This window comes from Spodoptera frugiperda, chromosome 14, assembly GCF_023101765.2.
Source record: "Spodoptera frugiperda isolate SF20-4 chromosome 14, AGI-APGP_CSIRO_Sfru_2.0, whole genome shotgun sequence".
NCBI lineage: Eukaryota > Metazoa > Arthropoda > Insecta > Lepidoptera > Noctuidae > Spodoptera > Spodoptera frugiperda.
Genome location: NC_064225.1, coordinates 9,185,091 through 9,198,859, shown reverse-complemented (window position 1 = coordinate 9,198,859; position 13,769 = coordinate 9,185,091). Strand labels below are relative to the sequence as shown.

Below are 13,769 nucleotides of genomic sequence, written 5' to 3'. Positions count from 1 at the left end.
TCTTTCTGTACCAAGTAATCAACTCTCTGTAGCAACAACTGACATTGAAGACATACAAAATATATACCAGCAAAGTTTTTCACAACCGGGCACAAGTTCTGATCCCGGAAACACTTTTCCAAATCTAAATACGAGCAACCTATTAACTGATGACACCACTACAAATACTTGTAGCACTACAACTACTGTTATTGGGACTAGTCAATCGGTAGAAAGAGAAACAAACTCATGTCATGCTGTACTGACGTCAGAAAGTAAATCTAAACCAAGAAAGAGGGAACGTAACTTAGATAATTGGGCTAAACCTAAAAACAAAAAATTAAAAAACAATGGTCTTGAATATGTAAGTGTCAACAACAAAAAAGTTCAGCCACGTAAAGAACTGGGTAGTGCTTGTAACTGTAAGATGCAATGCTCCACACAATTCACAGAAGATATTCGTTCTGAGCTATTTCAATATTACTGGGCTATAGGAAACCATGAAAAGCAATGGCTTTTCATTTTAAAATATTTAGAAGTTGAAGAACCCAAAGTTATAAAAGTGCAAAGAAAGCGGGATAGATCACGTACACTACTTTATTACTTGCCATTAAAGAGGGACAGCGTAGTTACAAAAGTTAGAGTCTGCAAAGTGATGTTTATAAATACTCTAGGTATATCAGAGAAATCTGTATACTCGGCGATGAATAAATTTACAAACAACCTACAAATAACCGATTTACGCGGCAAGCATGCTAGCCGTCCTCTTAAAACCAGTGATGAAACGGAGCAAGGAGTTATACAACATATAAAGTCATTTCCGTGCATTGAGTCCCATTATTTGCGAAAACAAACTAGTCGACAATATCTCGCTTCTGATCTAAGTTTAGCAAAAATGCATAGATTGTACTTATGTTGGGCATCGGAAAATTTACATGGTGTAAAAACGGCGAGCTTGTACCAATATAGCAATATTTTTAATAGTAAATTTAACCTGTCTTTTTTTAAACCGAAAAAGGACTTGTGTCAAATATGTAGTATATACGAAAATGCTGATAATAATCATAAAAAAGACTTGCAGGAAAATTATGAAAATCATTTGAAGAATAAATCTCTAGTGCGCAAAATTAAAGATGATGAAAAATCTTCATCGGACCCTAAAACGAAAACTGTCGCTGTATTTGACTTAGAGAAAGTATTAAATTTGCCGCAGTCTAACGTCGGAATATTTCACTATAAAAGGAAATATCCCGTCTACAATTTTACCATTTATAATTTACTATCTTTACAAGGATATTGCTATTTGTGGCACGCACAGATAGCTAAGAGAGGAGCTAACGAAATTTCTAGCTGTCTTTTTGACTTTTTTAAAAAGGAAGCTGATCGTGGTATTAAATTTATATCATTATATTCAGATAATTGCTCAGGTCAAAACAGAAACCGCTTTGTATTTGCGATGTACATTTATGTATCTCGTACTCTAAACTTAGATATAACTCACAGATTTTTACAAACAGGACACACGCAGAATGAGGGGGACTCTATGCACGCTTGTGTAGAAAAAAATTTAAAAAATAAAATCGTGTATATGTTACGGTAAGAGTGAATAATTGAAAATTATTAATAATTATCTACTATTATTAATAATTACCGAAACTCGAGGTAAAAGTGATAAATTAATCACATTTGTCGCTTATTATTAATAATTTTACCCTAGTAGTGATAAATGTAATAAGTGGCCAAGATGTTATTTTTATTTCAATTTAAAAGGCAATATATTGTACTTACATAACAAATATTTGTTAAATTCTATGATAATACTTTTAAAATTTTAATTTGATGCATTTATAGGTGCTACAGAAGATTTACAGGCAAACCAAATATGATTATTGATGATTGCTTTTAGGATTCGTGTTGATTTTGTTAATGAAACAATAATTGTTTAGTTTTATTTTTGTTACAATTTTATGTACCACGATAGACTTTTTTGCATAAGTTTGATGGTAGATTAGATTTAAAAAAAAATTGTAAATTTTGTGATAAATGTGCCCTGTTTGGCGAGGCGAGAGGGAGTGTCAGACTTTTACTAACTATAAACCACCCCGTTCCTACTCCTGCTTTTCGAGCCGGAGCCCCGGTAAACCCGCTAGGTAGTCCGCATCTCCGGATCAACCATCAGCCCTACTGGGCCCCATCTGTGGTGATCTAATGGCTCTTTGAGGCGCGCGCAGAACTCGACGCGCCGCACGCACGGGTCTGGTTCTGGTCGGGCGGCGAGCTACCCCTACTCGCCGTCCGCAGACCCGCACTTACGCGCAGAATATGTGAATTTGTTGTCCTTTTTGGTTTAAAGCAAGTACAAGTAAGCTTGTTTGTGTGATCTCTAATTAATATAATCGTCAGACGGCGTTTAACATTATAAATAAATACATGCTGGTCAAAAAATATAGGGTTTATATTTATTTTATTACTTTCACCAATATGTGTCGTGAATTATTAATAATCACTACTAAAAGTAATAAATTTCGATCGATTATTCACATTTACCAAAACGTGCAGTTATTATTAATAATTTTGTGAAATTATTAATAATTTTCAATTAATCAGATTTACCGTAACATATACACCGGACCAACTGTATGAAATTATCATGAACGCCAAAGTTAATAAAAAATTTGTTACCACTGAAATGCCTCAGAATAGTTTTTATGATTTTAAATTGATGGCAAATTCAAGTAAAAATTGGCTGACAAATTCAAGAGGTGAAAAAGTATACTACTCAAAGATGAAAGAAGTTAGAACTACTCCCGAAGCGTCCGGTAAGCTATTATATAAATATGATTTGGAGCAAAACGATTATTTTGTATTAGACACTACTTATTGTTCTTCTAAAACGCGAAAAAGTAAATTAAATAGAACTGGTTCTGAACTGAAGGCAGCTTATGACTGTTTGTTACCTGTGTCCAATGCGTTGTTCAAAGATTTGAATAGTCTTTGTGACTTAAATGCAATTCCTTTGCATTATCAAAATTTCTATAGAAATTTGGTGCCTGAAAATGACGCACGTAATTTATTGCCTAGCGATAATTCGGACGAAGACTAAGTGTTTTGTTAATTTTGATAAACTCTAAGTATATTCTGTTAATTCTTAGTTGATTTAAAAAAAATACTTACATGTTTATGTATCTATTTTCTTTTTTTTATTAGAAAAAAATGTCTATAAAGAGGTGTAATTAATGTTTTTTTGTTATTTTTTAATTTTTTTATAAATTTTATGGATCATGTTACTTATTTTATAAAAACAAAATTATGTAACTATTAAAAACCTTGGTAAAAAAGTTTCATTTATATAATTTCGCTATTGATTATTTTAAATATATACCATTAAAGTACAAAAGCTGTTTCATTACACCAACGAAATAATAATATTTTCACCCTAAGCGTTTATATCGTTTACATTTAGAAAATATATATTGGCAAAAAGTATGTATAATGTTTTAAATTCACATCATTAGATTTATTATTTAGAAAACAAAGCTGTATCAACGACTTATTTAATTGCTTTATAAAAAGGATAAAATTAAAAAAGTCGTAAATGATAGTTACGCTCAGTATATAAATACTGTTTTAACTTGATAAAAGGTGCAACTGAATTTAAATAAAGTAAAATATCTATGTTTAAAAGGGTGACGGCAGTAAAAGTTATTACTTCTAATTGTAAGTCGCAATCAAATAACGAAAAAGTCTGTATTTTTTTAATTAATAATTATCTCTAAAACATTTAACTTCCCATATTCAAAGTAGATACTAAATGAAAGCTTGATTTTTTTGCTATTTTTTGGTATATAACAAAATTGCATAGTGTCAAAAACGTAATAGATATACCTGGTTAAACAGTTTTTTTGATCTCCTGTAAAGTTAGTGAATTCATCTTACGCCTTTGTTCCCCTTGGGGTGCGATATGTTGACTACCCTTTTTTGAGGGGCAAAATCATCACATGACTTCTTCCGCCTTGGGTGAGGCGAGAGGGAGTGTTAGACTCTTACTGAATAAAAACCACCCCGTTCCTACTCCTGCTTTTCGAGCCGGAGCCCCGGTAACCTGTAATGTTTTCCACAGCTCCAGATCGGGCATCGGCCCTGTATGTGTCTAGCTCTATGAGGGACGCGCGGGTCTAGTCTCGGTCTGGTAGCGAGCTACCCTTGCTCACCATCTGCAGATCTGCACTTACGGTAGTTAAAGATCGTAGCGCGATCCTAACGCCTGGAGTGTCTCCTGCGACAGCTACGGCATGAATAGAATCATTCGCTCACGTGATATGTTGACTACCTGGCTTTATACTCAGCCTTTCCCCTAACTCCTCAACTAACGGGCCAATATTTCCAGTAAAACTATGCACAGTTGTGTACCCACAGACTTCATGTGTGTTCGTCAATCTGTCACCTTCGGCTCGTGGTATGTATGTACATTGTACAGTGTACATTGTACAGTGTACATTGTACACTATGTACATTGTACACACGTTTCTTTCTATCGACTGCAAACATTTGACAGCTGAATGCTACTTCATTTACAAACGAGAGAATAACGGTGTAGACCGGCGGTTTTTTTTGCGTTTTCAAGTTCCATAGTAGACCGTGAAAGTCTACTTCTGGAATAAATTGGTCGCCTCTAGATTTTGACATAATCTTTTACAGATTATTTGGAGATTCCAGGTTAAGTGGCTCAGAGTTATCAGACAGCATTGCCGCCAAGTCTCTGTTGTACCTTACCATGTCCTAACGACAACCGTAAGAGGAATGTAGATAATTGCCACAAACATCACATCAACAGCCTATAAGTGACCACTGATGACCAAAGGCCTCTTCAAGAGAAGGTTTGAGCTTAAATCACCACGCTTGTTTAATGCAGGTTGGCGATTTCAAACTCATAATTAGATATTATAAGCCTAAGTTTCCTCATGGTGTTTTCTTTCATCGTTTCTCAGTGGTCTCGGATAAGTCATGTTAGTACTTGCCGTTGGTAGTTGCTAGCCAATCTCGTGCATCTTAAACCTCTGGGCCATCACGAGAGAAAACGATTTTTGTCATCTACATTCCAAAAAATGGCAATGCGTTACCTTAGTCAAACTACATATAGAACTCAATGTAGAAATACATACAATTTATAGTGTAATTAATATATTCGTAGGTATAACACATGTGAAATCAGTGGGCGGAGGCAATTAGACACCTATAATTTAAAATGACACATTCAAGATCAAAAAATCAATAACTGACCCTCTATATATCATTCAGTAATTATAATTACAAAACCAATATCTAGCCACCTAATTTATCTCGCAGATATAAAGATTTGCCCAAAAGAACAACACAGAATGCCGCTCAATTTATGTCCGCCATTTAATAAATGTTTATTGTTTGTTACATTCAAAAAACATCCTTAAATAGTTCGTTTTGAATCACACGATTTGTATGCGAACAACTGTTTTGTGCAGCATACAGTGGAATTAAAGAAGGTTTAAATTTGCACAGCTATGTTTTGTGGAGTGTCTAATGTTGTGAAGAAAAGGCATTTGATAATAATTGTTTAAAACTTTAAATCATCATCAACGCCTATAAGTGGCCACTGATGACTAAAGGCCTCTTCAAACATGGAGATGGTTTGAGCATTAATTACCACTTTGATTTGAATACAACCAAATTTATTAAATTAACTTTCCATAGAGATCAGGTAGCAAGAGTCCTTGATAAATCGCAACTTCTTAAACTAAGATGTCCAACCCGGCTGTCAAGCGTGGAGATTACGGCATACCCCTCTTAAATCGAGGAGGATCACAGTCCAGAAATGGGCTCATAAAGAGTTCGAAAATAAACATTAAAAGCTCAATTCGACTATTATTATGACTTCGGATGTAGAATACTGGGCACTTACCGTACGATCGCCAGCAAGTCAACATATCCTATTTCTTTATTACATTTTCAATTTTATTGTAAAGTAAGTTATAAAGTTGAAAATCCAATGAATAAAATTGACAAATTTGAGTAGGTTGATCTGCTGACGACTGTACATAGTGACATAAAAACACCAAATTATGGATTATTTAATACTTGTCTCAATATTAACCTTCTTTTAATATCATTTTTATGTGGCCGACCTCGCCCGGTACCAATGGAAACCATAATAAATTGTCTTCATTAATAGAGGTGACAAATCAGGGCAAAATATAAATTAGTTTCGATGTAATTTATATGGAATAGGCTTATATTTACATTTTAAATGGCATTTTTAGGGTTCCAATGATATATTGAAGCCTATAAATGGGTGACAGCTTATCAAAGTATTCTAAATCTTATATCATTCGCAACCGATTTTCGACCTTATCACTTTAATAATAAGCTTGAAAGTTGATTGCAGATCGTCGTGTAGCTTGATACGCAGTCAGTGCTAAAAATTTATGTTTTTTTGAAAACGTTAGAGCAATGACTTTGAGTGATTCTCAACATAATGATATGTTAATTGTGTACAATTAATTCCGTAGGGTCTCGGGTTTCCGTCGGTTGAAACTGTTCGTAGATTATATGACGCGGTGTAAGATTTGTTAAGGTTTTGATTAAGTGTTATTGTGATTAGGTGTTTACGTATTTTTTTAATGGTTTATGAGCTGTCTTGATTGTTAGAGGTGATAAGGCGGTACTTTGGTGGATAGTTTTGTTTAAAATTAAGTTTTTTTTTTTAATTTTGTTTCACACTTTACATCAATAGCCTATTATTGCTACTGGGGCCTAAAGGACTCTTCTCGCATGAAGAAGGTTTGAGCATTAATCGCCACGTTTGCTCAAGGTACAAAGTCAAAGCATATATTTCGATTAATCCTTAATTAGGTATTTTTGAAACGTCGAATTGAATTATTCATCAGTCTGTCCGTCAGTGAAGCTAGGTGCTTGTACCCATAATTATAAATTATAAGACCAGGTTTTTTATCACGATATTTTCTTTTACCGTTGGTCAGTATATACTTTCTAAGGCTATTTAGCAGTGGCTAAATAGCCGTAGAAAGTATATAACTCGGAACAAGTCACAAAAATTGCAGGGCCTGCAAAAAAGTCTTTAAGTCCCTAGTGAACAGGTTGCTCTTAGATAGGCGTGCTCCATAATCGCTTACCACCACGCGAGATGGTGGCCAAGCGCCATCCACAGTATAAAAAATAAACAGTTTCATTTCAACTAGTCATTTAAGAGATTGACGTGTAAAGGGGTTAATTTGTTACCTATTTGCAAAAATAAATATTATCATTTATCATTCAACCGCGGTTGTCACGCAAAAACGGTTCAAAATAAACGCAGCGTGCCAACCGCTCGTCTACAGCTGAGTTCATTACTCCAAAGTTTGCGCGTGTAATGTAAATGCTACGCTCCATCGCCTCCTCCTAAATAAATTGTCCAATAAAACGAATAAAACGGAAAATGTAAACACATTTTTTTTACTTATTGCCTTACGCTTTGCACAATGGTGAAAGTCAAAGTCAAAGTCAAAATCGAACCTTTAAGCCTTCTTGGAATCAAAAGAGAGGTATCTTATTCAATAATGTTTGAATGAACTGTAACTTTTTTTAAAGGGAGGAAAATCATCCAATGACTTTTTCCGCCTTGGGTGAGGTGTCAGACTCTTACTGATTAAAAACCACCCCGTCCCTACTCCTGCTTTTCGAGCCGGAGCCCCGGTAACCCGTTAAGGTGTTAAGGCACTGGTAAGGTGTCTCGGGTTCGATTCCAGCAAATAGATTTTTTGGCTTCTCAGTAGTAGCACGGCGTCTGGAATTGCGCTCGGTATATGCCATCAATAGGGCTCACCCCCTATTACATGGGAAATGTGAAAAGTGCCGGCATTACATCGCGTAATGTGCAACTCTGCCTTCCCCTAGAGGGTAAAAACCGTGAAGACACGATGAATGGTATGGAATAAGAATCTCCTCCACTTTTTAAAGTCAGTTAAAACAACTACCGAATATTTATGAAGAAAAGAAATTCCTTTATAGATACTTTTTCACACAAGTCATACAGGAGCGTGAAATACGAAGTTTATCGAACTGAAAACATTCCCAGATGTACCAATCATCTTGGTAGGCATTTGAAAAAAGAATAACAGAGAAAAAATATACCTCCGTCCTTTTCATTTTGTGTCTGACGTCATTGACATGTCATTTGTTTTTTATTTTGATACGAATTTAGAAAGAGAACGAATTATGATTATGTTGCTATCCTTGTCATTTTGGGTCTGACGTCATTGACATGTCATTTGTTTTTTTTTATTTGGTTGCGAATTTAGAAAGAAAACGCGTTATAATTATGTGTCTATCTTTTTCATTTTGGGTCTGACGTCATTGACATGTCATTTGTTTTTATGCTGGCAACGTTTGTACGAAAATAAATAGTTGTATTTAGAAAGAGAACGCGATGTGTCTTTCCTTGTTATTTCGGGTCTGAAGTCATTGACATGTCAATTGTTTTTGAATTGGCAACGTTGCAATTTTAATTGGCTACTTGACAGTTTTCGAAAAAGTTTTGTATTATATTCAGATGGTTCTTTTGTACGTCTTACAATAATTTATTTTCTCGAAATATAATTATTTAATAGAAAAATAACATGTTTTCTTCATTCATTTGAATTGTCGCGCGAAAACAGCGTGTCACGTGACATTCCATAACGTGACGTCACATTTCGCAAAACAGTGGTGGAGTTCTTTACTGTTTTAAGCGATTTTTAAGAAAAAGGCCATAAAATTATTTTCCGCACTTGAACTTCGTGAAAATGACAACATATAGGACGTGTGCAGTGCCAATGTGTAAAAGTACTTCAATCAAATATCCCGACAAATTATTTATACATGTTCCTAAATGTCCAAAGCGTCGAAAACAGTGGATACAGTTAGCACGCCGAAATCCGATGCTTACATCTGATAAATCAACGATTTTCTTTTGTGAAGACCATTTCAATGTAAGTAGGTACCTATCTAATTAAAATGAATCAACTTATCCTCTGATTTCCAAGATGAAACTTAAACTAAAATTTTGTAGGTTATAAATGGATACCTAGACATAAATAAATGTACTTAATATATCTGTATCACTTTACAGCTACCTGATGACATGGAAAATTACACCGAATACAGTATAATGGGTTCGGTCGGCAAAATAAGAATGAAACCAGATTGTTTGCCATCGAAATTTGAATGTCAACCAGACAGAATAAAACGTACCAGGCCTTTACAGTTTTCATCAGCCGTAAACAAAAGGCAACGTATGGACGTAATACAAGAAATTCTTTCCAGTCAAACTGAAATACCAGCAACATCAGGAATTACTAGCAATTGCAGTGAGTAAAAGAATTATAACTAAATTTAGAAGTAACAAACAGTGTCTTTTTCATGTACTCTTAGTTATAAAGAATACCTATATTCTGATTGTTTCAGATTTTCAATTGTCTACTGAGAAGGATAATTTGGTCGTTCATGATAAGGTGACACAAGTCTGCCCTGAATTAACTAACAAATTAGTTCAAGTAATTTCAAGAAGTAAGGTTAGAAGCAAAGCTACTCAAACTATCAGCCAAATTAAAGATAAAAATACTTCCCCGTTGAAGATAAATATTACATCTACCGCAACATCACCTTTTAAAATTAGAAAGCCTGGAGTTTATTCAGCAAGGTTTGGCAATACAAAAATCAAAAGAAAATTATTATTCCCTAGTGAGGAGTTGGAAGTATTATCATTAAACAGTATATCATCGTTTACACATTCAGAGTCAAAAACGGAGACTTCACCATCTGTTCCGTCCTCACTTACAATGACATCAATTAGCAGCAACCAAGAGATGTCTGAATTAGACGAAATAAAAAGGAAAATTGAAGCAGAAGATCTATGTAGAAAGACACTTGAAAGTACATTACGATTAATCAAGAATAATCCAAGATATTATATAGGTATTTCAAAGGATTTATATTATTTAATTGACTTCATACAAAAACATACAAGGCTTCCTGAAGAACATATATTATTATGTTTAAAAAAAATCCGACTAAACACAACATTTTCTGAGCTTGCAGATCAATTTGGCATGTCTTTGTCATATGCTAGTAAAATTTTCATGCAGTCTATTCCTGTTATTGTAAATGTATTACGTCCATTTGTCATTAAATCAAATAAAAGAGCAGTGAAGCAAAACTTGCCCATGGCATTTAGACATAAGTATTTTAATATCTACTGCATAATTGATTGTCTAGAAATTGAAATACAAAAACCATCCAAGTCTGTAGAGCAGGCTTTGTCATGGTCGGAATATAAAAAAGCAAACACTGCAAAATTTTTAATCAGTAGTACCCCTGACGGTATCATCAATTACATTTCACCTGGGTACGGTGGTAGAATTACTGATGTTCAATTAGTACAGGACTGCAGTTTTATAGATGGTTTAGAACAAGGTGTATCTATACTTGCAGACAGAGGTTTCAAACACATTGAAGAACTCTTACTGCAAAAAGGAATTAATTTAGTAAGACCCCCAAGTGTTCCATCTAATTCAAAATTATCAAAACAAGATGTATTGAAAACAAAACAGATTGCGAGTTTAAGAATACACATTGAAAGAGTTATAAGGCGTTTGCGAGAATTCTCTATGTTAAAACCTCATTCTGTTGTTAATAGAAAACTGTTAAAATATTTAGATGAATGTGTTGTTATTGCATGTGCACTGATTAACATACAGGACAGTATAATAAAAAATACATGATTTGTCAAAATAAATTTCTTTTATTTGGTACTATTATAAAGTAATGGATAAACATTTTTTTTCCAAAATATTGTTAATTTATCCAACAATTCTTTCATATATTTATCATTATATTTTATGGGCACAATATTGATATGATGATTCTCTTCAAAATCCCATGATGCAACACAGAACAAACACTCACTTAGTTTGGTTATGTGCATCTGCAACTGTACTTGTGCATAATATTTTGCAGTGATTTCATTGTTAGAAATATATGTTTTGTAAGTTTTCTCAGTCGTTGGGCATTTAATTTCTACTACAGTGTCACCATTTAAAATCCCATCAGGTGAAGCAGCTAACATTGGATACTCTTGACATATGAACAGGCCACACTGAGAAATATTGCCCCGTTGCTTACTTATTTCTGTTTTTACCAAATGTTCTAATTTTTGGCCTCGCTTCATGGCAACTGTTTCAGGCACTTTTGCACCCATCAATATTGAAATTAATGACCCTTCTGATGTTTTGCAGCGACTTACATCGAATGCTGTTGATGCTGTAATTCTTGCATATCGAAGCTCAAACCATGCTGAACTTTTATGTTGCTCTCGTGTTAGTCTTTCTATGTTCTTGACATTCTCTTCTGTAAAAACTGCATTTATATTATTTAAAAATTTATCGCAGTCATTCTGCGCATTAAATTTGTAACTTAAATAGTGCAACGAGAGCAACTGAACTATATCACATTCATAATCAGGTTGATGTTTTAAAATTTGGCAATTTTGTAATTTACGTTTTTTACTCTCTTCTAAAAAATCAAACAGTACACCTTCATCTTGTTGGGTAGACGAAGAGCTATTTCTGTCACCAATTTCTTTAATTTTCCGCCTTAATTTTACACCAGGTAAAGAACTATTTCCGTCATTCATCTCTTTTATTTTCATGAATTTCAGAGAACTGCCTACTTTTGAAAGTTTTGATTTCTTCCAGTAACATTCAGTGGCAGTGCAAGAAGGCTCCTCACTTCTTCTATGTGTCCACATTAAAAATGCCACTGCATGTTTGCAACATCCTTGTGATGCAGGGCAGTCTTCACACTGTACAGTTTTGACTTCTCCTTGCTTTTCATCTATCACCATGGTCACAGAGTATGGTTGTTTGCGTACCTTGAATAAATAAAAGGATAAATAAATATCGTAGGGCAATCCACATAGACCCAAGTTAAGCAATTTAATGACTGTGTTATGGGTGCTGGACAACTGATATAAATACTTAAATACCTTGCGTTCGGGGCAAATTTTACATTTAACTATGCACAAATTCTCCCTTTTTATTTGTACATAGCCAATGGCATCATCTCCATACGACTCTCTCGAAGATCTGAAAATAAAACATAACCTATAAATTTATTTGAAAACAAAAATTCTGCCATGAATTACGTATAGTCAAGTAAATATTCATATCGATTTTTACATCAATTATATTGTATTAAGTTTGTTTAATTAGTTACTTACACAGTAGTTTTAACATTCCGAAATTCGGCAGCGCAAAAGTCGTCGGGATTACTTATGAAGAAATTCGCGATCATAAGGGAATCAACTTTGGGTAAATTCGCACTATCCGCTTTTATAAACCCTGGTTCCATTGTGAGACCAAAACCAGGATAGTTAATTATAATAATTATGTACTCAATTCGCAGCAAACTCAGTAAAATGCTGTCATTGTTTACGTATGGCGGTAATGTTTAATAAAATGTTACGTCACTTGACGTACAATCATGGCCGCGCTGCGTTTTGGTCTCGTAATGCACAGATTCAAAAATCACAAATTTAAATTTCAAAAATAAAATATTATAATTAATATTAATGCAAACCAATAATTATACAGTGATTGTCTACATTAAAGCTATCATATCAAACTTGTTTCATATTTTATTGTTACAACTGTCAAGTAGCCAATTATATAGAACTTTGGGTGAATATTCTTCTGTTAGGAATGAAAACACAATATAGTACGACTCATGAACAACGGGCTATGATTTTAGGATTGGTTAATGTATTATTTAGTCTTTTTCAGTTTATACGAAAATTACCTGAAATATCACGGAATCTATGTAGAATCGTGGCAGCAGTAGCCTCCGCTCATTAGTTAAGACTTTCAATACATAAGTAGCGAAAAATATAGGTAAAATTTACAATCTGTACCACCACTGGATTTCCCTTTAACATAATGCGTGACACTTTACGGGGAGCGCGAGACGTTACAAACCACGCCCCTCTCTATTTTCCATCAATTTTAATGGGGCCAATATACATTGCAAGTTGTACACATTTTAATATGGAAGCTAAGCGCTTATAGCCTATCTACACATTTTAACTTATAATATCATCGTGTAGGACCGTCTCGTGTAACGGTGCACAATCACATTATGGCATCTCCTCTTAGTACTTGCTTCATGTGTTCATCTCTGGAAGCTTGTTAAAGAATAAAAGATGGCTATACATAATTATATCTCATATACTAAAGAGCTAGCCCCATTTAGGCGGTTGTTATAAGATTTAAATCGGGGTTAATGACCGAGTAACAACGTAAATGTAAAATTAAGTACGCAATAATGTGTTTAAGTAAATGAAGAGTTGTTTTAGTGGAGGTTTTCAGTTTATTCTGTGTTTTTAAAGGTCTAAAATGGAAAAATGGGAGATTACGAAGATCATCCTACTGTTACTCTGTTCTTCCGTCTGTCTGTCTGTAATCAAGCTGTATTTCTATTCCTGTTATAGTTTATATACAGGGACTGGTGTTATTTCTATTTTTATTAAGTGTGGGAGAGCCATGCTTCAGCAGTAATGGGCCGGCTCGACTGGAGTGATACCACAGCCTTACAGAAAACCGACGTGAAACAACGCTTGCGTTATTTCGTTGTGTGGGTGTTGTGTTACCGAAGGACCTGGTACTTCCCAATCTTCCCAATCCCCGACAACCCTTAAATTCCTACCCTCCGACAACACACTTGTAACG

General features: G+C 34.4%; 3 protein-coding genes across 9 annotated transcripts in view; 1 reads left to right on the top strand and 2 right to left on the bottom strand.

Moving 5' to 3' along the window:
- Positions 1–13,769, bottom strand: part of LOC118279393 (protein madd-4) — a 409,330-nt gene that overhangs the window by 265,958 nt on the left and 129,603 nt on the right. The gene's annotated exons all lie outside the window — the stretch shown is intronic.
- On the top strand, positions 8,535–10,783 carry LOC126911390 (uncharacterized). Its single transcript, XM_050698400.1, has 3 exons — positions 8,535–8,978; positions 9,119–9,356; positions 9,454–10,783. Exons 1-3 carry the CDS (start codon positions 8,793–8,795, stop codon positions 10,767–10,769), a joined length of 1,740 nt encoding a protein of 579 aa, XP_050554357.1. The 5' UTR covers positions 8,535–8,792; the 3' UTR covers positions 10,770–10,783.
- LOC126911394 (uncharacterized) lies at positions 10,770–12,706 on the bottom strand. Its single transcript, XM_050698414.1, has 3 exons — positions 12,266–12,706; positions 12,032–12,131; positions 10,770–11,917 (listed from the first exon to the last, which is right to left on the bottom strand). Exons 1-3 carry the CDS (start codon positions 12,394–12,396, stop codon positions 10,790–10,792), a joined length of 1,359 nt encoding a protein of 452 aa, XP_050554371.1. The 5' UTR covers positions 12,397–12,706; the 3' UTR covers positions 10,770–10,789.